This window comes from Motacilla alba, chromosome 20 (genome assembly GCF_015832195.1).
Source record: "Motacilla alba alba isolate MOTALB_02 chromosome 20, Motacilla_alba_V1.0_pri, whole genome shotgun sequence".
Lineage (NCBI taxonomy): Eukaryota > Metazoa > Chordata > Aves > Passeriformes > Motacillidae > Motacilla > Motacilla alba.
The window spans coordinates 5,928,093-5,956,050 of record NC_052035.1 but is presented as its reverse complement, the minus strand read 5'-3'; the positions used below and the strand labels follow the sequence as shown (position 1 = coordinate 5,956,050).

The window sequence follows — 27,958 nt, the reverse complement described above, 5'->3', positions numbered from 1 at the left end:
GGACTAAGATGATCTTTAAGGTCCCTTCCAATGCAAACCATTCTGTGATTCCACGGCCATTACATGTACAAATGCACTTCTCCAGCTCCAGCTCTGTAGGGCTTGGCTGAGGCCTCTGGGTACTCCTGTAACATAAATAAGCAGGAGTAGGATTTCAAAGCAAGCAAATTTTTGACATAGTTGATGTCATGCCTCTTCAGCCCTGTGTTCAGGGCCCAAGGATCTGCAGGCCCACAGCTGCTAGTTTGGTCTTGTTGCTAATAACCCTCTGGAGGTGTTTCTGCTGAGCTGGTTCTTGCAGAGGGCTGAGGGGTTCACCCTGATCTGATGGTGTCAGGGAGGACAGGATCCATGGTGGGAACAACATGAGGTGCTTTCCCAGAACTGGGTGCCCCGTGTGAAGCTGCAGCCCTGGACGTGCTCCTCAGTGGGGTTTGAGGTGTGGAGTGACAGCAAGGACTTCTGGTGAGTAGCCTTAAAGCACAAAGGGCTGGGGCAGGGTTATCCCACTCACACAGCCCTTCCACCCAGAGCCTCTGCTCTGCCAGTGAAGAACAGATGGGGAAAAGAGATTTAATTTCCTCACCCTGAGAGGTAAATTTTTCACAGGAGTTTTGTTCACCCGCAGATCTGCAGCAGAACTCAAAGCAAAGAATTCCCCACACAAAGGCTTTGCAAAACAGGATTGTCCTTTGTCCATTGTAATTTGGTAGCATGTGGGGTTTCCTTCTGTAACAGAGTCTTAGAAGAGGTGAAGCACTCTCTCTTTTTTCCTTTTCTCTCTGTTAAGCTGGCAGTGTTGGTGCTCCCTAGGAAGGTGATGGCTGGAGGCTGGCACTGACCAGTGCCCCTCAGTCCCAGACAGGGCTGTAGCCCTGAGCATGGAGCTGTGGAGCCTCTCTTACCTCCTCTTTTCCTATCTCCCCAATCAGTATGTGAAACTGCTAAGTTTCCCAACTTGCAGATCAGATGGAGTTTAACAAATGCCTCTGCATCCTTCTCCCTCATTCCTCCCTTCCTACTCTTACTTCTTACTGACCTGTTTGCTTGGTGCATGTATACAATACCAGAGTGACAAATTAAATTGCATCTACTCAGAAAGATGAGGCCACTGGATGCATAAACTTCTTGGCTAGCCCCACACTAAGAGTTTTGACTCCTGCCCCTCACATTGTATTTTGTGAAAGGCAAATTCCATCCTGCATGTCCCTTTCCAAACCTATTGCCCAACACTTCCACTATTTGTCATCAGCTGGAAGGGATCTGAGCGCTGCAGATATCCACAGATGTGGTTTGACTGTCTGTGCTGTTACAAACCACATCTGTGTATCAGGAGGCTTTGGCTTTGCTGTTCCCCTTTGCAGGGCTTCTCCCTGTGCTGGGGTTTGGGATGCGCAGTGGTGCTGCAGGGGCTCTGCTGCTCCTCTGGTGAGGTGAGCAGTGCCCCAGGGAGGCTCTGGGCTCCAGCAGCAGGAGACTCCCAGGAGCAGCAGTTGATGCTCCAGAGATGCCCTCAGCCAGCCCTGTCTGGCAGGGGTGCCCCGAGGCTGTGGAAGGCTCCAGGGAAGGCTGTGTCCAGGCTCTGTGAAGGGACTGGGGTGTGCTAGAACAGGTTTCTTTATGAAGGGAAAGAACTGTGCCTGTGGCCTGTGGAAGTCTGGATCAAGTCCATTCTATTGTTTTGTACCAACACAAAGCGGTGGCGCGTCAGGTTCGAGGAGAGGCCTGCTGCAAAGGGACAGGCTTTGGGATGTCTGGCTCTGAGCTAAGCCTGCATTATCCTGGGTCCTCAGAGGTAATTGTGAAAGAGGACGCAAATCCAAGGTGAAATGGTGAGTTCTTACTCACCACCCTTCAAACTGTGGACCGGAGGCCACCCCTCAAAACAAAGGGATTCACTGCCAAGGAAGAACAGCTTCTTATTTCCCAGCTTGATCTGGAGCCTTGTAATCACTTTGGTGGTTCAGCTCTCTGCAGCACTGAGGAGTTGTCTGTTCCAGTGCACTGAGCACGCTGCAAGTTTTCTTTTATTTCCAAAACAGCCCTTTAAGCATGTTGGGCTGTAAGGGAAACTCGTAATAATTCCCTCTGACAGTATAATTCAGTGGCAGTTCAAAATAGGAGGGTATCTGACTAAAGGTGACCCATTAAAGGGTGATTTCTGATAAATAACTAGACTGGGGACTCACAAGTCCTGAGTTTAATTACTAACTTTGCTATAAGCTTCCTGTGACCTTGGGTGAGTTATTTAAAATTGCTTTGTGCCTCATTTCCCTTTCTGTAACACACTGGTGACAGCATTTCCCTTCCAGCCAGAAACTGTGGCAGTGGGAAGGTGTCTGTACCCTTTTCCATAGCTGCTGTGTGAAGAACCTGGATGGACTAGGAAGCAGGACCATCTCATGGACCTCTCTTCTGTTTTCCTGGGGAAAAAAGATCCATTTAAAGGGTTTTACAGGTACCCAGAGAATGTGTTCCATTATTATGCTCCTGGCATAACTGCACTGGCAAGGTGGTTGCTCCTTGAGCTGTAAAGTCTTCCTTAGCACTGCTCTCAGCTCTTGAGCTTTCAAGTGATGGCCACTTTGGGCAGAGCAGGTTTCTGGTGCTCCTGTGCTGCCTTTCTGCTTTGAACCCGGGTGAATGCTAGGGAGGGGTGATGGCTTTGGGGATAGAGATGATGGCACATGGTCCTGCTCCCCATGGCAGTGTGCAGACAGACTTGGGCAGATCATTCCATCTCTCCCTGCTCCTTCCCAGTGTAGGGTAACAGCACTGACCACCCCTTTTCCCACACCCTAAATGTCAGGAAAAGCTTTCCAACATGCCTGAAATGTGCTAAACCCTCGTGGTTGGAATAGCAGATACCTGGGAGGAACAAGGGGCTGGCTGGCTGCTGTGTGCTCTGGAAAGCCCTCACATGGCAGCTGTCCTGGGGGGAGCTGCCTCTGGCTGCTGTTTTAGTACAGCAGAGTGGAGACAGAGTGATGCTGAGCCTCCTTTGTCCTGGGGGCATGCAGCCCCTCTTCCCTTTGCCATATATCCAGGGGTGGATGTGGGAGAGCCACCAGCCTGAGACCCCCAGCCTGTGGCAGTGAGTGAGCTCGGGTGGGTGTGGGATGCTGTGGGTGGATGGAAATGATCATCTTGGGGATGTGGCAGAAAATCAGACCTCGTGGTGGTTGTGGGTGGGGAAAATGCTCTTGGGGAGTATCAGACTATCCAGAAATATTAAAATTACTGTTATCTGTATTTTACTCTGGTCACACAGCTGCTCCAAGTGGCTTGTGCAGGCTGTTGAGAGCCAGCAGTGTGAATTGTGGCCACTCTGTTATCTTTGCTGTGACTATAACATAAAAATTTCTATCACCTGTGCAAGAGGCATGGCTGAGCAGCTGGAAAAATCATCCATTTTGGACAGAAACTTTGCTTTCATCTCCATCCTTCTCTTCCCAAGAGCCAAAACCCCAATCCCCTTCTCCTTTAAGGTATCCTGAGTTCCTGGCTGTCCTGCTGGGATGCTGCAAGGCTGGGCAGCTGGCAGCATGTGGCCTCCAGGGCACAGCAACAGGCTGGGGCTGCTTCTAGACCAGGGATTGTAAATCTCAGGCTACAGGCAGGTAGGTCTGGCTGTTCCTCAGACTCTGCCCTGTAACTAGGAGTGAAACTGTCTTGAACAGCACCCCTGACACTAGTGAAAGGGAAGAAATTGAATTCAATGTACAGGATGTGGTATCATTAAGCACTTCTGCTGTCTAACCCTCTCGTTTTTCCCTTTTGTGGTTTGTGTGATCTTCCTGCTGGGCCAACAAACATTTAAAGCTGTGGATTTTTCCCCAAGTTGTGAGACTTTTAGTTGTTCAAGCCACTTTGTGTGTGGGGGAGGGTGAGCTCCAGACTGATGTGTGTGGAAGATCACATGGATATGTGACTTCTAAAAGTCTTCAGGGCTGTCTGCTGGAGGAACTTGGAGCTCTGGGGAGAGGCTTTGCGCACGTCTCTTGGGAAATTCTAAAATGCCATGGAAATAACTACTGACCAAGGAAAGGAGGGATGTGGAGAAGATGCCAGGCAACAAGGAGGCTGGCAGCAATTTCCTGTTGGAGCTGAACCCTGGTGAATGATTTCAGAGCACTGATGTAGTCTGTGGGATGGCAAGTGACTGTACCCTGTCCCTCAGACACGGAGCTGCTGTCTCGTGGGACCTTGCCCAGGATGGCAGCTTGAGTCATTTAAACAGTGCAGGTGTCTCCTGCACTGGCAGCTTCTCAGCACTCACCAGCACTTGCAGATGATGATGAGACTTGTGCCAAATTTGAGAAGGGTGACGAGGATGAAGGGTGCAGATCGGAGCAGCTGGCCATGAATTTTGTGTGTTGCCCCTGTGGTTGCTGCTTGCTTTTGATGTGAAGACAGATGGTCCAGAAGAGCCCCAAACACGGTGGCAGTGCTTTGGACAGGGCTGCCAGCCACTCTCCCAGCTATCCCTGGCAGGCACGTGCAGTGTTACAGCAGTGATCCATGGAGAGCTCCCTGAGGGAGCCTGCTGCTCACTGCTCTGCCTGCTCCGGCCCTTGGGGAGGCAGCTCGATGTGGAATTGATTGCAGGGCTGTTGCTCTCGAGGGGTTCCTCTGCCCTGCCTGCTCCTGATGGGATCAGGGACGAGTCCTGCAGGCTGTGAGTGCTGTCCCCTGGCCGCCCTGACATGGGAAGCTGCTATTCCCTTAATCCTGTGTGGTGGGTGATGATGGGCTGGTGCATGGAGCCAGTTCCTGCTGTCCTGAGCCTGATCCAGTGTGACACGCTGTCATTTTGCTGCAGTATCATTAAGATGCTCCCAACTCTGTTCACTCCTAGCCCAAAGAAGAGGGCAGGTGCCTGGAGGACCATGTTCTCCTAACCTGACTGTGATTTGGGCTGCTGGCCTAGAAATGAAATGCTCCATCATGGCATTACCAGTCAGTCATCCCCATTCCTGTGTGTGCAGGCTGCCTGCTGACACAGCATGGATGTTTTTACCTTACTGTCCCCCGTGCTGACTCCTGCAGTTTACTTTATCCTGCTGTTTTCTTAGTGCTGTGAAACAGAGTTAATAATGTTGCTGTGCCCTTTACCCTAATGAGGATAATGAATGTTTTAGACTGGTGTAATGAGACAACCCTTCATTTTTTTTTTCTGAAAAGCCAGGAGGGATTCTTGATTTCTGTCTTGCCGAAGTTATAACATAGTCTGTGATGCCTTTGGTGTAAATTTTGGTGACAGAAATATTTCTGTCATTCATGGGACACTTTGCAATGAGAACTTTTCCATGTTCATTTGAAGGGCGGGGAAATTTTAAATTTGGAACAGATGGATTTTCTCCAAAGGCTTCAGGTTAAGTCAGCTCTAAGGAAATGACAGTCTTCATATGGCACTGATTTTTTTTATTTTTATTGACTCTTATTTCATTTCATTCCCTCATTTTCATGAAGGATGTTGTTCCCTTCTGCTACTCCTGCACCCAGTCTAACCTAAGTTCGTGCAATGTTTTTGAAGGGTGAGGTGGTTTCAGGAGGGCAAAATGCAGCAGTCAGCTCTCCTGTGAGCACTGTAATGATAGAAAACGGGCATAAATCCTTTTTGTTTTCTCACATCATTCCCCTTTGTCACCTGTCTGCAGGTCTGATTTGGCAAATAGAGCAGGTATTAGTGACCTCCCCACTGTGAACCGGGGTGGTGGGGTGGTAACAAAGGCTCTTTGCACTTATATGAACATATAAAATACTTAGAAAAGTCATCTAATACCGCTGTTGGAGATGTACTAGTAGGTTCACACCCGGCTGCATGCACAGAAATTGTGGGTTTCCTTGGGCTGTCATTTCTAGGGATGGATTTTTGAAGGACCTGAAGATAAGTTTGCTATCGGTTGGTGGTGATCAGGCTGTACTTGCATAATGATAGTAATTTCCTTCTTCTTATATCTTAAATTTGATTTATAAGACCATGCTGCAGTGTGACTTTAAGTGTTTGTCTCTGCTGGCAGTTGGCAATGTATTAGCTGTGATCCTTTACAGAAATAAGTGTTCAGTGTTGGAGCTAAATTGAATAATAAGGTGGTGTTTGTGTCTTAATCTTCCAAATAGCTCTGTTAAGTTTGCTACATTGATGTCTGAAAGGCTTAAAAATAATAAACTCCATTGTACAGAGCTTTGAATACAGAGTGGAAGCTTAGTAATTGCTGGCATTTCATGGGCAGACTCAGTAAAACATGGCAAGGAGGCAATTCTCCCAGCACGCCTGAATTTTTTAAAAGAATCTCCTTGTATCAAGGCCTTGTGATCCACAAGGTACAAAGTACATCCATATAAATTCAGGCTTGCGGGACTCAGTCCAAACCCCCAAACCCTTTAATTGCACGGTCATGTCAATTTAAAACACCTTTTGTCTTCCTCATCAATCTGCTGGGAGTTCTTTGCATCCCCAGCTTTTGGGCAGAGTAGGTGGAGTGGGCTCATCTTGGGTGTCAGCAGAGATTTGGAGTCATGAGCCCCCATTCCAGTTCCCAACCTTTTGCTCTTCACAGGAAGTGGGAAAAAACCTAAATACATGGTGGTTTGTTTCTTTTTAATGAGGTTCTCAGGGAATCAAGTGTCAAAGGAAAAGGTCTGAAGTCAGGGATCTGGCTTTGCTGTTCTTCTCAGAATATGTCTGTAGTTCCCCTGCATCCTTGTGAATGAGTTTTTAAATGGGGAGTTGCAAAGAGCAACTAAGGAAAAGGCTGGCTGGACTAGCAGGCATGATTTAAAAAACAAACAAACAAAACCCAAAAAACCCTCCAACCAACCAGTCCCCCCCCAAAAAAAGAAAACCCAAACAAAAACCCCCTAAAACAAAACAGGAGAAGGAAAGGAGGAGAATGTGATTTGTTTATCACAACTGAACTTGAAACTAATTTTAAATGTCTGTTTTCTGAGAGTAAGGAAATTCCTTTCGCTTCCAGCAGTAAATAACTGGGATGCTTTCAGCTCACAGCTGATCTAGAGGATGGTGAGTTTTCAACTTAAAAAATAAATGACTCTCCAGTAAGGCCACTCCATTCCAAGTGTCACTAAACAGCTGGAGGAAGAGGAGAGTCCTGACTGGCATGGTTGATATCACAAATAACCCTTGAACTTTGTTCTGTGTCGCTGAGCTCTGTCCAGAGTGTCTTGACAAATGGTTTTGAGCAAATACAGTTTCTAACCAGGGAGCAAATGACCAGGACTACATCTGGGTGGCAGGTGCGTGATCCAGATGCCCAGATTTTGTCCAGAGAGATCTCAAATCACGTCTCAAATCCATTTTTCTCTTGCTATCAATCCTAAAAGACATGGTGGGTATTTCAGAGAAAGGGAGAAGGTTGTCCCATGGGAAGTCTTGGGGATCACTGAATGAGGCTGTGGTGGTAAGGATGGTTGTTCTCCATGCCAAGCTCTTCTTGGCAACTGAGTGGTGAAGGATTTAAGGATGGCTGTGGTGAGCAGGATTTCTGAAACTCAGCTTCTCCCCAGGCTCATCTCAGCAAAGGGTTTGGCTGTCAGAGACACCGAGATCTCTTAATGGTCTGCCCTTCTCTGTGCCAGCAGGGCCTGTCCTGTGCAGTCCAGTTGGGACTTCTGGAAGTCTGTCACTTATGTAGGTGCTAAAAAGGAACTGAACTTATTTGGGAACTGCTGTTGCAGCTGAAGGAGCTGAGCACTTGCCAGTCTGACCATATGCTTCTGAAGTCCTTGTGGTTCAGTGCTTTAGTCCAGGATATTGCCTATTTAAGGCAATGGAGGGAAGCCCTGTGCCACTCTTGCAGAGTAGGTATGTGAACTTTAAGCATCAGGACCAAATGGTAGTTCTAGAATTAGATGGTGTCCCTAATTTCCCTCTTCAGTTTTAAGTGGATGCAGCATTCTTCACTTACAGCCTCAACTGCTGTGTTGCATTGTTGTATGGGGTTGAACATCTGCCCCTTCCAGCCACAAAAGTGGCTGTGTTCCAGTGGTGGGTGGTGTCTTTCTATTCAGGGATCCTCTGAGGCCTGGAAAAGCTTGAGTATTAGGCATGCCATACTGTCAACTGCTGCAGATCCCCTTGGCTCCCTCCTCCCAACATCTGCAAGGCCGGAGTTGTCCATCTTGGCTCGTCCATGTACAGTGCACAGAGCAGAAAGACCCGCAGGGCGTGGAGCCTCACCAGGAACCTGCCCATCCCGTGCAGGAAACATTTGCGATCCCAGCCTGTAGCAGAAGAGAGGGAAGAGCTATCACCAGCTCCCTCAGGAGGGTTGTGTTGCTGGGACCACAGTTCTGGGATCATCCCCACTTGCAGCACCCTGGCTTGGGATGCTCATCCTCCATCCAGCAGCTCTGCTGAGCCCCTGCTGTCCTGTGGGGCGGCAGGGGATGGAGCAGGCAGAGCAGCAGCCCTGGCAGGAGCACCTAGCGCCACATTAAAGGCTTGGATGCTAAAGCAGAGCCGTGGTGAGGGACAAGGTGCCTGTCTCACACAGGTCTCTCAGCCCAGTGTTTTTTCCCCTGCAGCATTGTTTCCCTGATTGACTGGCGCTGGCTTGGCAAAAGCCTTTTGAATATTCATTTGGCTGACGGGAGATGAGAGTGCGGTAGCTCCTTGAAATCAGCTTGGGGAGGGGAAGCAAATAAGACTGCCTTTTTCTCACTCCTAGTGCTACTTGAACTCTCTCAAATGCATGCTTCACATGGATAAATGATTGCCGAGACCTCAGCCTACCTAACAAGCCTGCTGTTGTACAGCAAAAATTACAGTGCCTACATACTTGCCGTCCTCATTTAAAAGCCCATTCCTCATTAATATCACTTTATACATATTATTGCAGCTCGAAGTGCCATTCCTCTTTTCCCCACCCATTTCCTTGTCTGGCTGTGACATACAGGAACTACACCCAGTGCTTGACTCGCCTCTCCTGACCTTTTGTAACTTGGCTTCAAACTCCTTTTTTTGGGTCTTTTGCAAAACACTGTCAGAAGGGAAAAATCCTTTGTTAAAACACAGCCAACTCCTGCCTCAACGTGGAACAGTTTGTTCTGCTGAAAGAATGAGCCAGTTCAGTGAGCAGAAAAACATTGCCATAAACCAGCGGGCTCAATAAGCTGCAAAAGCCATCGGCTGTGCGCAGCGTCTGAAAGGACAGCTCTGGAGCAGAATGCATGGGGATGGAAAAGAATAATCCACAATCCCAACCTGCCAAACCCTGTTTCTTTGCTTTCAGACGAAGTATTTTGCAGTTTTCTTTTTGGTTATAGCAACTGTAAGTGGAGGAATGGGAGCTGAGGCTGAGCCAGGATGTAACACAGCTCTGGAAGCTGCATATTGCAAAAGGGCACAGGGGATGAAGTAATCCAAAAATGCTCAGCTGGGAAGGGGCTGCAGCACTCGTAGTCATCAGGCTGTGCTGCAGATGATCAGCTCCAGCGCCTCTGGTACTGTTTAGTAGCTTAGTTTAGTCCTTCCCACCCACATCTTGTTTTAGAGCTCTGGGCACTCTTTACTTCCCTGGAATTGCTGCGGGTCTGTCCCTTTTGCGGCTGCTCGGTAACTGGTGATCAGCCCGGTTTCAGCAAGAGGTTCTTCATTCCACAGGGGACTTGGATGCTTGGTGAGAAACCTGTGCGACAGACTTTTGGGTTTGTGTCTGCAGTGGGATCGTTTTGGTGCTGGTCGAAAAGCTGACACTGGTTTTCTTTTAACAGTAAATGCTGTGCTGGCACGAGAGCTGTGGTTCCCGAATTTGGGGTGATGGCCCCTGGATTAAGGTCGCCCGTATGGAGGTGATGTGCAAGCCTGGCAGTGGGGCTGTGAGCAGGGGTACATCAGAAAGGTGGGCTCCAAGGCTTCCCAAGATGATTCCTTGGGAAGGAATTCCCAAGATGATTCCTTGGGAAGGGGCAGGCTGCAGCAGCACTGAGAGCACAGTGGGGCTGTGGCACCGTGCGTGCTCTGTTGCCATTGGGTGCTCACACCTGGGAGCTCCTCAGCAGCTCAGCCAAGCATTCCCTGCTGATTTAAAAGTCTCAAGTATCCTTGTTAGAAATTTGATGTGGACAAAGATATACCTCTGGTGCTTATTCATTGGTCTGAGCTCCCCAGTAGATTTTTGTCTTGGAGCCAGTTCAGCAATTTCAGATAATAAAAACACAAAGAAGTGTATTTTAGGTGTAACCTATTCATCTTCACATACATTCTGAAGGGCTGCATCTGCCAAAGCTGGGCTTGTCCTACGGAAATGGTGATGCTTGACAATGAGCTCCAAGGGTGGGATCACAAGGCATGTGGTCCATCTGAAGGTGGTGTGGCAGGATATAATTGACGTGTGAGATGCCTGTGTTTCAGATGAAATCACAAACAAAGCCCTGACAATGCAAGCAAAGAGAAAACATCCTGGAGAAGGCACAAGGGGCTGAAATGGGAACTCCAGTAGGTTTACAAGCATGGTCATACTGTGCTGTTCAGGCACAAACCAGCCTGCTGGCAGTCACCAGCTGAGTGTGAGGTGATGGGACACCCCCATACTCATGAGCTTAGAGACTCCTTGAAGCTCCATTAATGCTGTCCAGCGTCCTCTGCTGGTGGTGCTAACCTCTGAGCTGGCTCTAGCTGGCTCTGTTGAGATGTGGTTATCTGTCTGCTGGGCCTTTTGCTTTGGGGGAATGCAGGGAATGTTTTGCAGCATGGAGAAAATCTGAGGATGGAAGCTATGGAAGTGGGTGCCTGGATTGCTGGAACTGTGAACCCTGCTAAGGTAGTGCAACGCGGAGCAAATCTGTAATGAAGCCTCTGTGCCAAAAGAGATTATTACTTTTTTGGAAGATGTTAATGGTATGATTACGTAACATTTATTTTGTGCTCAATCAAATGGATGAAGGCAGAGGAAAAGGAGTGAATTAATGTTAGTGATGTTCAAACAGAAGCACGCAAAGCTCTGAGGGATGATCAGTGGTTTTGTTTTGATGTGTGTTGTGGTGGTTGTTTTTTATTCCTCACATTCTCCTGAAATATAGCACACAGGCTTGTCTCTAAGGGGGGCACATTGCCAATAGTCTAAAGGTTATATTATCCCAGTGACCTATTTTTATACTCTAATCGTGTTCTGTTTCAGCTGGCTCTTTCTAACCTTCCATTTTGCTCAGTTTTGTGCTTGTCTGGGGGGGGAAAAAAAAAAAAGAAAGAAAAAAAAAAAAGCTGAGATAATTGCCCTTAGTCCCTGAGTGCTGAGGCAGCCTCTGCCCAGATACCAACACACAGGAGAGGTGCTGCTGTTACAGCACAAGAGCAATCCAAACACAGCTCAGAAATGGGCGCCTACTTGAGACAGGGGGATGAGGAGCACTGTGGGCCAGAGGAGAGAGGGCTTCTCTTAAAGGCAAGTTTTAAGTGGAGAAGTCCAGCAGTTCGGAGAAGGGTGAAATTTTAATGAATAGCTCTGTTTAACTGGTCTAAATGGAAAAGACTCATTTCTGCTCTAGGCCTGCCAAGGAATGGAGAATGAATACGATTGTTCGGTCAACCGGCTCCCACTGCATTTAGACTGTACCCGTGGTTTCAAAGCCAGGCTTAAGCTACAAAGCACCCTGACCAGTTGGCATAAAGAGAAATTGTTCCTTAGTACAAACGTTGTCTGTGATGCTGCTTGAAGCTCAAAACTGCTGAAGTTTGTGCGTGTGTTTGTACATTCGTGCAGCGTGAAATAATAAGATGTGAAGAGCCTTTCTTGCCTGCGTGGCCTCTCTGGGGCTGTGGTTATTGTATTGCTGGTGGCTCTGCTTGTTCATGTTAAGGTTTGAGTGCCTGCAGAGTTAGTGTGCTACCGATCTGCTCTGGAGGGGAAAATCTTACTAACTGCTCACTGATGAACTGGCAGTCCTGAGTGGGGTTAAACCCCCAAGGAATTAAGGGTGTCACGACCTTGGTGTGGGCTATGAACCAGGCTTTGGATGGCAGACACTACCTCCAGGTGCAAGGGCATGGCATGGGGATGTGTGCCAGAAGCCAGGGTGATGCTCTGCTGCTGGCATTTTTAGGCTGCTGGAGATGTTCCCATGCTGTGACTTCCTCCCAGCTGCAGCCTTTGCAGAGTCACTTGGGGAGGATGCTGGGCTCCAGCGAGCTGGGATGCACAACCACAGAGTGGGAACAGAGGAGCTCAGCCCTGCCAAATCTTGCCCTTTCTTCTCCTTCACAGAGCCATGCCGGCACAGCAGGCAGAGAGGGCCCTCCAACACCTTGGAAGTTTCTCTGGAGAGGTGATCTGCCCCTGCTGGCTGTGTCTGTCCGTATGGAATGACAGGGATGTGGCCTGGAGAGGTCTCTGCTGAGATGTCCATCCACACAGTGTGTCCCTGGGATGGATTAGCAGTGGCCCCCACTGGGCATCCTGCAGCAATAAATAATTCAGACTGGTGAAACTCCTACATGACTTCTCGTGAATGGACTGCAAAGGCAGAAGGAATGTTAATGCCCAGCCAAAGAGGGAGAGTCCCAGGACTGCCCTGGCTGGCAACAGGGCCTGTACCCCAAATACATGGACGTGTTTATCCTCCCTTCCCCAGCACCATGGTAAACGCACCCAGTCCCGGCTACTGAGCTGGCTCCCGGGGCAAACTGGGAGCCTGTCATGGTGGGGGACCTGCTGTCAAACACAGAGGGATATTTGTGGGGGTGGGAAGGGAGCTCAGCCTTCAGGTTTGGGTTGATAGTGCTGGCCACAGGGATCATTTATGTAATGGCCTGGCTAATTGCAGTGTGATTGGGAAGTCATCTGGAACTCCCAGAGACAGTGTTTCATCCTCTGACCCTGGCTGGAGGTAGAGCCTGAAGGGGAGAGACAAAAACCTCAAAAACATCAACTTTTTTTTCCTCCTTTGATTTCTTCCTCTTTTCTCCCTCATATGATGCTATCAGCTGGGGCCTGCGGAGCTTCAACCTAAAACCAAACCGCTTTTATTTAAAGTGCCAATATTGTGCTTGGCTCCATATGAGACAGAAACATTAACTTTGTCTCTGACCTGGGGAGCCTGTCTGCCTGCCTAGCAGGCACTGAAAGTGTTGAGAAAACTGTTATTTTACTTCTATTTCGGTGCTGATTTTTAAAAATCGAGTTTTTTATTAATTTTATTTTATTTTAATTGAGCATTCCCTCTTCAGCAGAGCACCAGAGCCCACAGAACACGCAGCCATCCTTTGTGTCCCCATGGAGCTTTGTCTCTGATGTTGGCACCCAGGAGCTGACAGGGCTGGGGGCAGGGGAGGGCAGCTGTCCCCGTGTTCCCGTGCCTGGGCAGTGGGACTGGAGCTGCTGTGTCCTGCTGCTGCCTGGTGGGTTTTCTGGTTGCTGTTTCTAGGCGAGGTTTGCAAAAGGTCACAAAAAATTAATCTGCTAACTGGGGACCTTGGCTCCTCATGCAGTGAATGTTTTGCATTAACAACCTAACTCGTTAATTCAGTGAAACATTTAAAACCAAACCAGTTATATCCAGCCAAGCTGGAAAAAGCTGAAAGTTCATACTCAGCAGTGCAGATTTCGAAACCTCCCTTTGTTAATCTCTGTAGAAGTAAATTTTCTGCTATTGCAGAGCTCACTGTGACTGGTCTGGGCATTGTTTCCCTCAGCACAGGCAAAGCTGCTCTGCAGAGCATTGGTTTTGTACCTGGAACTGTCACCTTTCCCTCCAGCCTTCATTTCTGTGACCATCACTGGGGAAAAAAATTGGTTTTACTCTGCTTTAAGTCAGTTTTCCCTCAAATTTCCAGCAGCAGGGATGGTTTAGGTGCACTGGACATTTGACCTGCTTGCTCTGCTACCTTGTTTTGAAATTTGCAGGTATAAATTAAATTGGAACCATGAATTTAAGTACAATAACTTTGTCTTCCTGGCTTCAGGTAACTCTTCATTCCTCTTTGTCTCTTTGTTCCAGTTAATAATAAAATAATACATTGGAAATAGAGTTCTTCACTCATGGCTGTGCAGATGGGTCTGAGGCATCTGCAGTGGTGATATATACACTGAGATCAGTTGTAAGGATCTTTTTCAATTGATTATTTCTTCTGCCATTTATTTACCCTATCAATTAGAACACCCTCGCTTAATTTAATGAGGGAGAAATCAGAGAATTTTCCATTCTCTTATATATTAGTGGTGTATTAAAGTATTAAGTGCATTCCAGAAGGTGAGCAGTGAATAAAACATACTCCCAACATGTGGTTATGCAACTGTTCCATGGAAATGAAATGGACAAACAGTACACTTGATTAATTTTCTTTTCCTCCAGTAAATTGCCACTGTGATTCACTTCCAGCTAAAATTTGCAGTATGTGTTCTCAGGTGGCATTAATATTGGAGCCCCGCAGGAGAGCTCTGGTGGCTGGGGCTGCTTTGATTGCATTTTTAAGGAAAGTTGTTGGAGAGAGCACAGAGTTTGATGCAAATGTGCTGGTAAATGAAATGCAGAGCTTTTAGTTTCTCTGTAGGTGGGTCAGGCCATTCACACTTACCCAAAATAATAGCGATGGAGTGCTCGGGAGAGGCACTTTGTTAATGTGGCACAATGGGGGTCTTTGTGTGTCGCTGTTGCTTTGTATCAAATTTACTCTGTTGACAGATAAAAATCATCTTTTTGATATGTGGAGACTCCATAAACACTGGGTCAGATCTGCCAGGGACTGGAGCTGTCTCAGTAATGAAGACTGGAGTTTGCTGGAAAGAAAAAAGGTTGCAGAGGGACAAGCAGCTTCTCTCTGTGCTAAAGCTGCAGGATAAAATGAAATAAGTATTCCCTTTTACCATTGCCTCCCTAACATGAAACTCCTCTCAGCCTTTAAAGCTGTATTTTGTAGCCTTCAGGCTGATCTTACTGCTTTTCCCCTAATTGACTCGACTTGGAAAGGTCATTGCAGCCTGCTAGACTGTGTAATATTTAACTTAGCATCAAAAATGAGCATCTCAGGATTGGTGTCAAATGGATGCTGTTCCCCTCTGAATAGCACAGCCCATTCATAGTCATCCAAATATTCCACTTGCTAATGCTAATGAATAACTCTCTGGCCCTCTGCAGAGGCAGGACCAACCAGGAGAAGGTGGGATGAGAGTGGCACAAAGCAGGTATTGAGGTGTGCAATCCACACCATCTAAATCCAGCTCGCGGCTTTAATACCTGTTTTATTTATAGAATTTTTAAAGTCATAACTTCTAACTCTTCACGATGCCTTAGCATAGCAAGCAGTCTTTTCTGATGCCAAGTTCAGTGATGACTAACACTGTTTACAGGACTGTTTTGTAATCTCAGATCAGCCCACATTAACGGGAAGTTACGTTTTCCCGTCAGTCTTTCAAACGGTGCCTGAGAGTTGCTGAGGCCAGAGCCAGCCATCCAGGCTCTCCTGTTTGGAAAAAATGATGTCAGCTTTCAGAACAAGCTTTTTAAAAAAATCTAATAAAGTTAGGGAGGTCATTTGAAACTGAACTTCCTCCATTTGAATTTTTTTTTCTTTCTTTTGCATGAGGATTTTTCATTCCTCTGTTCTAAAAACTACCAGCAAAACTAAGCACTGGAGGTATTGCATAAGCACCAACAAGGCATTTGCCTGATCTGCATTTCTCAGTGCATGAGATCAGCTCCAAATATCTGATCTGAGAAAGCTGCTGGTGCACAACTGCTGTAACTGATAGGAATTACCTCTGTGAGTCATCTCATAGGATGGTAAGTCTTTTTTTTTTTTTTTTTAAAGTTCAAGTTTTTATGAGTGTTTTTATAAAGCTCAGTTGCTGTTACTGTAAATCTCAGGGAAGTCTGGCACAGAGTCTTTGTAATATGAATCAGTGTGTCCATATGCTTCCAAGTGACCTTGCAGTCTGGAAAAATACCATTTTATCCCTTTGTTGAAGAGAAAAAAAAAAAAAAGCAGAGTTGCTGTAGAAAAGGTTGACAGAGGGTGTCACCAGGCAGATGACTCCTGGTGCCAGCTACAGCAGCTTTACTGCCCTGGGGTCATGATCTCAGGCACAGAGCATTTGCTGTGCAAGTGGGAAAGCTACATCAGGCCAGGAATAAGGTTGTGGCTAATGCCTCAGCCAGCCCTGACCTTCCACGGGCTGGAGCACTTCAGGGTCTGCTGCAGCTTCAGAGGACGAAAAAAAAAGAAAGGAAAAAGTTATTGTTGGTTGGTTGGGTTTTGCTTATTTTTGTTCGGTTTTGGTTTTAAATGTAACAAATCTCTGGTTAGCCCAAGGCCAGCGAGATGGGCTTGCACTGATGAGAAATTACCCTTTGTTAGGGAATACCCCAGAGCACGGGGGATGCGACTGCCAAAAGCTGCAGAGGTGGTGGGAGGGAAGCCTAGGAGCCAGGAACATTGTGGTGCTGCTCTTGAGCTTTGGGGCTTTTACCTTGCCTTGCAGCTCCAGACGAGGACTCACAGATGGTTGGAACAGGAATTAAGTGTACACAGGATGGGAAGGGCATCTCCCAAATGCTTTGCAGGCTTGCTGAGCAAGAAGAGCTAAAATACTGCAGCCTCCTCGTTCCCAGCAGCAGCTCTGGGTGTTTGCAGAGACTCTTGGCACAGGCACAGTGCTCTGAGCTGGCAAGAAACTTCCTGACAGGATGGATGGAAAATGCTGATTTTGAAGAAATTGAAATGTTCTGTGGGGAATATGTGGATTTTTCATCTTTTTTTGTGATGGAAAGCAGTCGTCTTTCCCAGGTGACCCTGCCTGGTGTCACCTCCTGTGTGAGGCTGAGCTGGGCCCTGGGCACACAGGCAGCCCAGGCACTGCACTCCCAGCTGAAACACCAAGCACGGGTCTTGACAGGGTAGAATGAGGGGGAAATTCAGTATTTTTCCTCCTTAAATGAGAATTTGATGTGGGCTGTAAAAGTGACACGTTTGTGTGTTTGGTTTGAAACAGATAGTTCACAGGTTTAGGTGTGAAAATACAGTAAATCCAAGGTCAAGTTAGATTTTTCCAGTGAAAAAAGAAAAATTATTTATTGAGTGAAGCAGTTAAATACCAGAGCAGTTGTACTTTGTCTAATACCAAGGGAACTAACCCCTCCTCCCTCTCCTTATCCTCAGGTTCAGTGGCAAATATGAACATTTGTCATCTCCTCAGGACATCATGAGTTTGCTGGAATCTGGACCACAGAACACTTGCAATAGCGCTTTCTAAATTTGAATTTCATTTAAATGAAAGAAAAATAGTCCTCTGGACCAACTGTAACGATGGCTAGCAAAAGGAAATCCACAACTCCCTGCATGATACCAGTAAAAACACTGGTGCTTCAGGAGACCGAACAGGATGCTGGAGAAGATGATCGTGAAGGAACACAGCCAGAGGCTCCTGCAGAAGGACCAGCAGTGAGTGATGCTGGGGCCAGCAACAGCAATAACGGAGCTCTGTCCAACGGGCACCGCGGCATTGCCGACGGTGACACGTACATCTGCAAGCCTTGTGACTTCGGCTCTCAAGACCTTCACCAGTTCTTTGGGCACTTGGACTCTGAGCACTCAGACTTCAGCAAAGAGCCTGCGTTCGCGTGTGTCGGGTGCAGCTTCCTGGCCAACAGCCATGAAGGGCTCTCACACCACAACGCTGAGGCGCACGCCGGCGAGACCAGCTTTGTCTGGAGGGTGGTGAAGCAGGACAGTCGTACGACCGTGGAGCAAAGTCTCTGTGAGGCCACCAGCAGCTATGACCTGCCAGGAGAGGTCCCTGAGGAAGGGGCAGACGGCCAGTCTGAAATTATCATTACCAAAACCCCTATCATGAAGATAATGAAGGGTAAACCCGAGGCCAAAAAAATCCACACGCTGAAGGAGAATGTGTCAAGTCAGTTGGGTGGTGAGTCAGAGGTGAAGGATGGAGAGCATTCATTCCCAAATGGGTCGGTGCCAGTCAGCCAGCCCACTGCAAGTTCATCAAAGTCATCCCACATAGTGAATGGCTCTATCATAGGAAACGTGCCTGTTCTGCAGGCGGGTGTTGCACAACTTGTGTCTCTGCAGCAGCAGCCCCCATTGCATCAGCAGCTCCCTACATCCAAGTCCCTTCCCAAGGTGATGATCCCACTGAGCAGCATTCCCACATACAATGCTGCCATGGACTCCAACAGCTTCCTGAAAAACTCTTTCAACAAGTTCCCCTACCCCACCAAAGCTGAGCTTTGCTACTTGACCGTGGTGACCAAATACCCAGAAGAACAGCTGAAGATCTGGTTCACTGCCCAGAGGCTGAAACAGGGCATTAGCTGGTCACCAGAGGAGATCGAAGATGCCAGGAAGAAGATGTTCAACACTGTCATTCAGTCTGTGCCACAACCCACCATTACCGTGCTGAACACGCCCCTGGTTGCAAATCCTGGGACTGTTCCCCATCTTATCCAGGCAACATTACCAGGCCACGTGGTGGGCCAGCCAGAAGGGACAGGGGGGCTGTTGGTCACGCAGCCCATCATGGCAAACGGGTTGAAGGGCACCAGCTCCTCTTTCACCTTGGCAGTGACTTCTGTCCCCAAGCCACAGCCGGCAGCGCACCACAGCACCGTGAGCTCCAGCAACACGTCCGGGGTCAAGGTGGTCAACAGCGCGCAGTCCCTGCTCACCGCCTGTCCTGCCATCTCCTCGCAGACCTTCCTGGATCCCAATGTCTACAAAAACAAGAAGTCCCATGAGCAGCTCTCGGCCCTCAAAGGCAGCTTCTGCAGAAACCAGTTCCCTGGCCAGGCTGAGGTCGAGCGGCTGACAAAGATCACGGGCTTGTCCACCAAGGAGATCCGAAAATGGTTCAGCGACAGGAGGTACCACTACAGGAATGTGAGAGGCGGCCGGGCCGTCTTCCCTGGAGACAGTGCTCTTGATTCCCTGCCCGAAATCACCTTAGACGTCCCACCCAGGGGAGCTGAGCTGAGCCCTGCAGCGGTGGCGGCTACGCCGGCCCCTCACCACCCACCACGGCGGCAGTCGTGGCACCAGGCGCCCGACTTCACCCCGACCAAGTACAAGGAGCGAGCGCCAGAGCAGCTGAAGGCCCTGGAGAGCAGTTTTGCCCAAAATCCCCTTCCTGCAGAGGAAGAGGTGAACCGCCTGAGGGGGGAGACGAAGATGACACGGAGGGAGATCGACAGCTGGTTCTCGGAGAGGAGGAAGAAGAAGGTGGCGGAGGAGAATAAGAAAGTGGAGGAGGTGGCTCAACAGGAGGACGAGGAGGCAGAGAATGGCGGCGGGGAAGGGGAAGACTCCTCGGATGAGCAGAGGGCCACGAGTGAAAACGGCTCAGTCGACGCCTCCGGCAGCAACCCGAACTCGGCGGAGCGGAAGGTGAGTCCCATCAAAATCAACCTGAAAAACCTGCGAGTGACCGAGTCCAACGGCAAAAACGAGGTACCGGGGACCGGCGCAAATGAAAAGGGGGACGGCAGCTCCAGCCGGCCGCCCACCCCTCCCAAAACCAAACTGAACTTCAAAAAAACGGCCCAGCAGCGGCATCTGCTGAAGCAAATGTTCGTGCAGACCCAGCGCCCCACGAACCAGGAGTATGATGCCATCGTGTCCCAGACGGGCCTGCCGCGGGCCGAGGTCATTCGCTGGTTCGGGGACAGCCGCTATGGCTACAAGAACGGGCAGCTGAAGTGGTATGAGAACTACCGGCGGGGGGTCTTCCCCCCGGGGCTGGTGGAGGTCAGCCCCGCCGGCCGGGAGGTGCTCGAGGACTACTACGAGAAGCACAAGGGGCTGCGGGAGGAGGACGTGCCCGGCCTCTGCGAGCGCGCCCGCCTCGGCGCCCAGCAGCTCAAGGTGTGGTTTGCGGTGAAGGCGGAGGAGGCGGGCAGGGGCTCCGGCCCCGAGGCGGCCGGCAGCCGGAAAGGGCCGTGCGGAGCCGGCGCGGAGGCCTCGGAGAGCGGCGAGGCGTGGGAGCCGGGCGGCCAGGAGGGCAGCGCCGGGACCCCCGACGCCCCCGGGCCACCGCCCGCCACAGGGCTGGGTAAGGCCCCTGCCTCGGCGCGGGAGGGCTGCGGGTGGCACGGGGCTCTGGGCCTCTCGTGTGTCGGAAGCAGGCTCGGTGAGGAGCTCAGTGTTTGAGGCTTCACTGAGGAAGTGGCGAGGAGCTGTCTCTGAAGGAGAGGCAGAAAGGAAGGACGGTGAGGAGGGTCTGGCAGGATGACAGAGAGCCGCTCCTGCCGCCCTTTCCTGCCTTGGTCTTTGGGTGCTGGCACCGCTCGGAAACCAAATCCTAGCTTTATTTCAAAACTTTAGGAATGTCTGGTCATTTTAGAAGATGACCCACGGTTTTATTTATTTATTTGGGAAGAAAGGGGCCTGGCTGCTTGTCCGGTGCAACTGGTTCCTTCCATGTCCCTGCCTGAGCTCCAGCCGCAGACACACCTCTGCCTCCTTTCTCTCTCCTGCTGCCTGCTTTCCAGACCTGAGCATCCTTGTTTGGTGTGGAGAAAGGCTCAGGTGGTGAAGGTGGAGGCTGCAAAGGCAGGAGGGGACATGGAGTCTCCAGGACTCACTTTTGGAAGGCGTGTCTGTGTGTGCATGTGTGTGTGTAGGAGAAGAGAGGTGCTTTCCAAGCCCTTTTTGGGCTTTTCTGCAGTGCGGCTGGGGGCCACTTCCTGCCTGGTTGGGTTCCCACCAGATGGGGATGGTCGAGTGCTGGCCCTGTCCCATGGTGGTCCACACATGCAGCTCCTTGCCGGCCAGCTGGGATCTTCTCCAGTCCCACTGCCTTGCTTTGGAGCTTCCCACACACCTCTGCCATGGCTGCAGGCCTTAAAAAAGAATTATAAAAATTGAGTAAAATTAATTGCTTCCCTTCCCATCTAATTTGGAGAAGGTGGAGCATGGGTCTGGATGGGTCCTGCCTTTGCTGCACATCGTGTGTGCTTGAAAGGTTGGTGTAGGGACTGGTGGGGGGCCAGATTTTGTGCTGGGGAGGTGGCTGTGCCCCTGCTAGTGCCCTCCGAGCATGGCTTTCTGCCAGCCAGAGTGAAGGTCCTGTCAACCCTCATGGCACAGAGGTGCTTAGCAAAGGCACATCCCTCCTTAGGGGGGTGCAAAGCCAACTCCACTCCCTCAAGGATTTTGGGTTTCCTGGCCCCTCTGAATGTTGCTAGCCCTTCTTTGCGGCCGACTCTATCAAGGCTCCTGATCTTGCTTATCCTGAGGCACTCCTGCATCCCCTCCTCCCCACCCAGCACCCCACCTGGAACAAGACCAGGAGTATCTCTGACACCTCTGTTCTTTTTCAGAAACAGACTGAACTCAAGCCACCAGCCCCGGAGGATCCTCTCTTACCCTTGAGAAGAAATTAGCGATCTTTAAGAAACCCATGGGCCGGCCTGACCCAAGCCTGAGGAGCAGACGTGGTGATGAAGCACTGCCATACATGAGACCTTTGGGCACAGCACACGAGACAGCACGTGCACAAACTGGGCACTCGGTGCTGAGCTCTTGGTGGCCCAGCCAAGGAGATGGCTGGGAGCTGGCAGGGGCAGGGGCTCAGCTCACACCCAGGAAGTAGGATGCTCCTGTTTGCTTTCCAGTGACAGACTTTCAGATTTCATATTCATATACCGATGCCTACAGCTGCCTATACAAGCATAACAAATCTCAGACATTGTGTAAACAAGGTCATTGCTTAGATATGGACTATCATGGCATAGTACTTGTTTCTTTTTTCTTTTTTTTTTTTTTTTTCATCTGTCCATTAAGGTGTTTGTTCTCTGAAGGTTGGCATGGCTGCATATATCCTCTCTGTCCTTTCTGGTCCTTAAGCCCTGGCAGTGAAGGGCTTTGTGGGCACACAGGTGTGAGTGTATTAGGAAAGGGATTTGAGAAGAAAACTGCCAATCTTGAATTTGAGTGAGATTCTCATCCCTCCAGACGAGGTTAGAGTGAGCATTGCATACTCTCTGATAAGCAGCAGGTTCCCAGACCAAGGCAGCCCAGGAGATGGAGTTTGGTGTCATTTGTCCCTTGCTGGCTAGAACACTTTCCCCTGTGCTGCTGGAGACTGACTGTAACAGGCTGTTAAATCTCCAAGTCTCTCTTTAATATCTGAGAACTAGCACATAATAATTTTTGCATCCTGACCTGGAATCCTTTTCATTGTTTGGAGAGAACAGTCTGTTCTTCAGAGAACAAACGCAGAGAGTCACAGCGTGGCTGTGAGTGGTTCAAGTCATTGTTGTCACCAAGGCAGTGGCTCTGCTGCCACCAGGAAGTTTCCTTCTTGCAGCCCTACATGGCAGATCCTCCTGCAGCACTGCTGGTGATTTCAAGAGTTTGTTCCAGTCCTTTTTCTTTTCTTATTTTTCCCCCCCTTTTTTTTTTCCCAGGCCATGTGCAATAGTTCTGGAAAATGAGCAAAATAAATTTCCCAGTTATCCTGCCTGCTACCTGTACATTTTTAATGTGTGCTGTCTTGTGTGGTTGCTGTGTGATGCAACTGCTTGGACATTTTTGCTTTAAATATTCTTTTCTAATAGAAAACAAAGTCTAGAAGGGAAGCTCTTGAGCTGAATAGTCCAGCCAAATGCTGTGTCAGATCATTCTGTCACAAACTAATCAAATCCCAGCTCCAAATTGGTTCCATGTTTTGCCTTCACTTTTGCTCTTGGAAGGCTAGTCCAGAAATTGACTGCCTTTGAGTGGTTAGAAACTGTATTTAAATTTCTAGTTTGAATTAATTTGTGGCTGGTACATTCCTGGTTTGTTTTGGAGCCAACATTGTCCTTTAACTTAAATAGTTTTTTGGTGTTTATCTGCTGATGTATTTATGGAGAGTAGTCATAGCTCTCTATTTTTTGCCAAGCCAACTCAGCCAAGCTTTTTCAGTAGAAGGTTTTTATTTAGTGAGAGCTTTTTAATGTGGGAGACTTTATTGTTGGTGGTAAATGATATTTATTAGGAGGGTGGGTAGCAAACCCCAAAGGATCGGATCCAGAGATTTACAAAATATCTGTTTTAAAAACAAAAAAGCTCTTTCAGAACCTCTGCCAAAGATGGTGTCTGATTTCTACCTTTAATTGCCCTTGCTTTTGGAATTCTTTCTTCGCCCCCTCTTCCAGAGGCCGCCTTGCTCAGCTGCTGGAAGGGGCTGTGGCTGCTCAGTGCTTTGGCAGAGGCTTCCCCTTGCCTGGTGGGATGTGCTGGGTGTTTGTGCCTGAGCTCTCAGGGCTTCCCTGGTGTGAGACCGTGGCCAAGTGTGACCATCTGCTCCAGACAGAGGTGACCTGCACCCCACAGAGAGCGGGGTGACGCCTGGGATGTGGCCACTCACACTGCATGCCACAGGCAGAGCAGCCATCCCACCACGCTGTGAGCAGGGGTGCCTCCGACCTGGAGCAGCCTGTGTGGCACCTCTCCCTCAGTTTGCCTTTGGGAGCCCTGCTGATGGTCATGACACAGCTGGAGGCATGACCAGCAGCCATCCCACCTTGGCTGGTGATGGCTCAGCTGGTGGCATCCCCGTGGCTCTCTTTGGGGACAAGGGACAGCTGTCCTGTGATGACAGCCCCAGGGTCTCACCCCCATGCGTGCAGTCCTGTGCACCCCAAAATATCAGAGAGGGTGGCAGAATGTGGGTGATTCTAGAGCTGAAGGCAGATCTGGGAGTTGTGCAGCCTGAGAATATGGATGTATGTACAGTGTCACCTTCAGAGAACAAATACAGGTAGGTCAATTTACTCTGTAGTGTCTGTGTACATGCAGGTTTATTTAACTACACATATATACAGTTCAAATATGCCATTGATTCTTTATTGCATTATGATGTACATTAAAAATGTACACTTTTACTAACTACTTGCTATATAAATACGTTGGAAGTGTAGTTTGCCCATTCAAGGTGATTTTCTGTGGGATTTTTGGTGTACACTTAAGGGCCTATGGCTGATTTGGAAGAGTGATCCCCGCTCCATCTACAGGAATGCTTAAGGACTATGGTATGAACTGGTCCCTTCAAACCATGTTTTGATGCACTAGCTGAAATATTTTGCACTTGGATTGTATTCAGCCAGTTTTCCAGAAAAATTGAAAAGAAATCTTGTGACCTAGAGGGAGAATTTCCCGGTGTACACAGAAAAACCAGCCTTGAGGGTTGGAAGCTGCTGAGGTTTTTGAGCTTTGTCTCCATGCATTCATACAAGCACAGCAGGAGTTTTCTTTCTTTTGGGTCGGAGGAATTTTAAAAAGTGGTTCCATGCAGACTCCCCTCGGACATGGCAACGGGGCTGGCAAATGCCTGTGCGTGGGGAGGGTAAGATTTAGAGACAAAAAAATATCAAAACACGATCGAGTTCCCTTTCTAACTCCTACATTCCTTGTTATCTGCATTTTTTAGTTGACTTGAAATCTCCATAAAAGTATAAGCTGAAGATTTTTGAGGGTTTAGCTCTGTGGTCTTCTGTTTCTCTGCTGAGGAGGAGAAGCAGGTGCCATCTCCAAACAGACTTGGTTTTGGTGCAGGACATTGGAAAAGTGTTTGCATCTGAAACTGAAAAATTGAGAGGTGGCTTGACAGTCCCAACAGCAGCTCTTGTGGTGTTAAGAGGAAGTGTCACCACAGTTCTTCGCAGTGTGTGAATATTTATCATCATCTAATCAAAGATGACTATCTTGACTTGAAAGGGGTGTACAATCGAGGTGATGTAGCCAGCATCAGTAAGGAAGGGAAATTGGATTCTCCACCTCCATCCACTGTGCCTGAGCTTGGGCTTGGCAGGCACAGCAGAAACCATCAATTTTAATCCGTGTGAATCTTGTTACTTGTGTCTCTGAGGCTGCTTAGATTAAGGGCACAATCCAATTGCTTAATAACCCAAAACCCTGATTTGTTCTGGCCCTGGCTTGCTCATGGGAAGGGCTGCTGATTCTCCTGGTGCAAGGAACTGAGTTTCTTTATTCATTGATGTCAGCAGCCCCTGCCATGGGATTTCTAGACATTTTTCCATGTTTCATTTGGGTACCTTATTTTTCAGCTCTGTAATTAGCATCCTTGATTTTTTTTCTTTTTTTTTAGCAGAACACCAAACAAACAATGATCTACAGGCTCCTATCTCCACTTACTGGAGAGCTGAGTGATGCTGCAGCATGGTGGGAGGATGGGCACAGGTGCTTGCAGGTACTTAGTGTGATTTCATGTCCCCTCCCTGAGTTGGTCACCAGGAGAAGCCACCAGCAAGAGCAGTGGCTGCTGGCAGAGAAACACTGTAGTCCTTAACCTGGTTGGAGGATGCTCACCAGAGCTGGGAGATACCTGCTGGGTTAATTTTTATTATGTGTCCCCTGACAGTTCAAGAGAAGGAAGCTGTAGTAGGCTGGTTTTTCATTTAGGGTTTTGGGTATTTAATTTTTTTAATGGGAAAGCAACAGATTTTCATCCCCTGCAGAAGTGTTATATTGTTCTCCCTGCAGCCCCTCTCTTACAGATATAACAGAAGCAAACTGATCAGAAGCTTGCTTATTGGGAATCAGAAGAAAAAGATTATTTTCAGCACTTGGGCACAAATTACAAAGTGAATGGGATGCTGCACATTCCCATTAGGGTGACAGTATTCAAAATGCTTGTAAAGGTCTTCTCCCTGTTGCCCAGATAATTTTGGCTTTGCTCTCTTCAAATCAGTCCAGGTCCTGATGTGATTCAGCTCACCTGTAAAGCTCTGGTGTCACTTCTCAGCTGCTCCCAAAACCAGCAGGGTAAGATTAGGCAACACAACACATGGAGGGGAATGAGGCACTTGCAGGCTATCCCTGTTCTTCTTTTTATTGAGAAATTTAGTTTCTGCTGTATGTTTTACTGGCAGTGGTGTGTGCCAGGATTGGCATCAGAAAACTTTAAAGCAGAGCAAGGGAGCTCAGTTATGTAAGCAGTGAATTTTTTTTTTTTTCTTAATTTTGGGTTTTCTTGTTATGGCCCAAGTGCTCTGTTGGCTGACGTTTGCCATATTCTGATGGCACAATTAAAGCCCCTTTTTCCCTGTACTGATGGAAGGTGGTGTTAGGAGGATTCTTGCTTACTGGTGCTAGTGAAGGTTGGGCTAGGAATCCATGGCATAGAAAATTTCTAGCTAAAATTGCACTTTCTCTCTGCCCCATCTGGCTCGTGGTGGTGTTATGGGTACGTGGCTGTGATTCCCCTTGCACATACTGACATTGCACTAAAAGAGAGACTTTGGGAACAGCGTGTTGATCACTTTGTTTCTCAGCAGACCACAAAGTCAGCCTAACGGGGTCTCTTTTTTTTTTCTTTTTTTTTTTTTTTTTAATTATTGTTATTTAGAAATCATGCTGGTGCTGAATGACCTGGAATTTTTGCTTGGATTTATCCAAAGGAAAATGTAACTGTGGCTGCAACGGGACCTTTCATAAGGGTGGCCGGTGCAGTGAGGGAGCAGGGTGAGAGCTCTGCTGTGTAAAGCTGTCTTTGTACCGGGGAGGTGTGGGGGGTTCCAGGGGGGTTACTTTGGTTTTTTTTTTTCAAGACCACAATTTTAAATGGTCACCTTGGCAATCGTGTGAAACAGGAAATAGTTTATACTTTTGGTAAAGGTTTTAAAGAGGAAACAAAAAAAGAAGCTGCCTGTGATTGTGGGCTGTAGCTATTATTAGGGCTAGGGTAGCTTGTACGTGCTATGGACTTTACCTGCTCTTATTCTGAGGGCAAGAACTCCCTGTAGCAACAATGCCACTTCTGAGAAGTGAACGGCAAGTTTCCCTTCCTTTTGTATATGTGGATGTGAGGGTGGGCAAGGGGAAGAGCTTGCTTGTACAGTTTGTTGAAATGAAACCAGACATTTTTGGTTGTTCCTAAATAAAGAGCGTAAAAATCAAATGTGAGTTGACTGGTGCTTGCACTGGGGTTTGGGAGGGCCCAGGAATGGCTGTGCTTGCCTTCCAGCTGCTGGGCAGGGAGTGCTCCATCACAACCTCCTCATATATTTTAAAAGAATGACTTTTCCATGGGGTAAGGCCATGAGTGAGTGCCCAGACACCTCTGCCCTAGAGGTGCTTCTTCATCCCAGAGTTCTGTCCCCAGCCTCCCTCAGACCAGCACAGGCAGCTGGAGCACATAACTTTGTTTTACCCTTTTGAGTGAACAGCATAAAACCTGGGGCTGTTCCTGGTTATTTTTCCTCTCCTAAAGCCAGGAAAAAGGAGGGAGCACTGCACCCTCTCCTCAGGAATGGCTGCACCTCAGCGCTGTAGGGCACAGAGCACCAGACACCCGAGCCAGCACACACATAATACTGACACTTTTATTGTCATTTAAAGCTAGAGCGGCCCTGTAAATGTCGAGTTTCACTACTGGACCCTTCGGCAGTGGCTATACAGGTCAGACGTGGTGCCACCAGGACAGACAGAGGTGCTGCTGTGGTCACTGCAGGCCCAGAGCTCTGGGAATGGACACAGCACGGGATGGCTGCGAACAGGCTCCAGCAGCTGCACACCATCTCTGGATTACAGGCAGAGCAGTGGCGCAGAGGCTGGATGGGGAATTTTTAGGTCTCTTCTCGTGATTACAGTTTGGTCTCCGGCAGCCTGGCCGCACCGACGCGCTTCTTAAGGGCTTCGTGGTGAAGGTTGCTGGGTGCTTGGGCTTGGTTCAGGGTGGGGTTTATTTCCAATGTTTTTTTATTTTTTTTTTTTTTAGTTCTCCACTTGAACACACTTCAGCAGAGAAACTGGAAAAGCTGCCTGAAAGTAGGCCATAGCAGTGCCGTTTCCATAGAAACCAGTTCACAGCGTGCTGTGAGATTCACAAGCACTGGAGGTGCTTTCGCCCGCCGCGAGGGGCTACAGCCGGTTGTCCCCGTTGACCCGGGTCCGCCGCAGTACCCTGGAAGGAGCACACACAGGGGACACGGCTCAGCCTCACCACGGGATGACCAGGACAATGCTCTGCTGCTCTCAAGC

At 48.7% G+C, this 27,958-nt stretch overlaps 2 protein-coding genes across 13 annotated transcripts in view; one reads left to right on the top strand and one right to left on the bottom strand.

The window, feature by feature from the left end:
• ZHX3 (zinc fingers and homeoboxes 3) overlaps nt 1-27,832 on the top strand; it is a 47,768-nt gene extending 19,936 nt beyond the window's left edge. Inside the window, exons 3-6 of one of the 9 annotated variants that reach the window (XR_005259496.1) lie at nt 17,117-20,021; nt 21,292-21,672; nt 25,068-25,166; nt 27,696-27,832. Coding sequence is in view for 5 of the 9 variants with exons in the window: in XM_038158567.1 (XP_038014495.1) it covers nt 17,264-20,021; nt 21,292-21,302 (2,769 nt within the window). In the remaining 4 variants the exon portion in view is untranslated. Of the gene's footprint in view, nt 1-3,317; nt 7,353-7,398; nt 9,645-15,408; nt 15,742-17,116; nt 20,022-21,291; nt 26,877-27,695 lie in introns of those variants that run through there. The other 8 variants (XR_005259495.1, XR_005259493.1, XR_005259494.1 and 5 more) reach the window with 8 other exon arrangements.
• PLCG1 (phospholipase C gamma 1) overlaps nt 26,458-27,958 on the bottom strand; it is a 44,497-nt gene continuing 42,996 nt past the window's right edge. For all 4 annotated transcript variants that reach the window (XM_038158563.1, XM_038158565.1, XM_038158564.1 and 1 more), the window contains exon 32: nt 26,458-27,881. In XM_038158563.1, the coding sequence (XP_038014491.1) occupies nt 27,839-27,881 (43 nt within the window). In that variant the 3' untranslated portion in view covers nt 26,458-27,838. The remainder of the gene's footprint in view (nt 27,882-27,958) is intronic.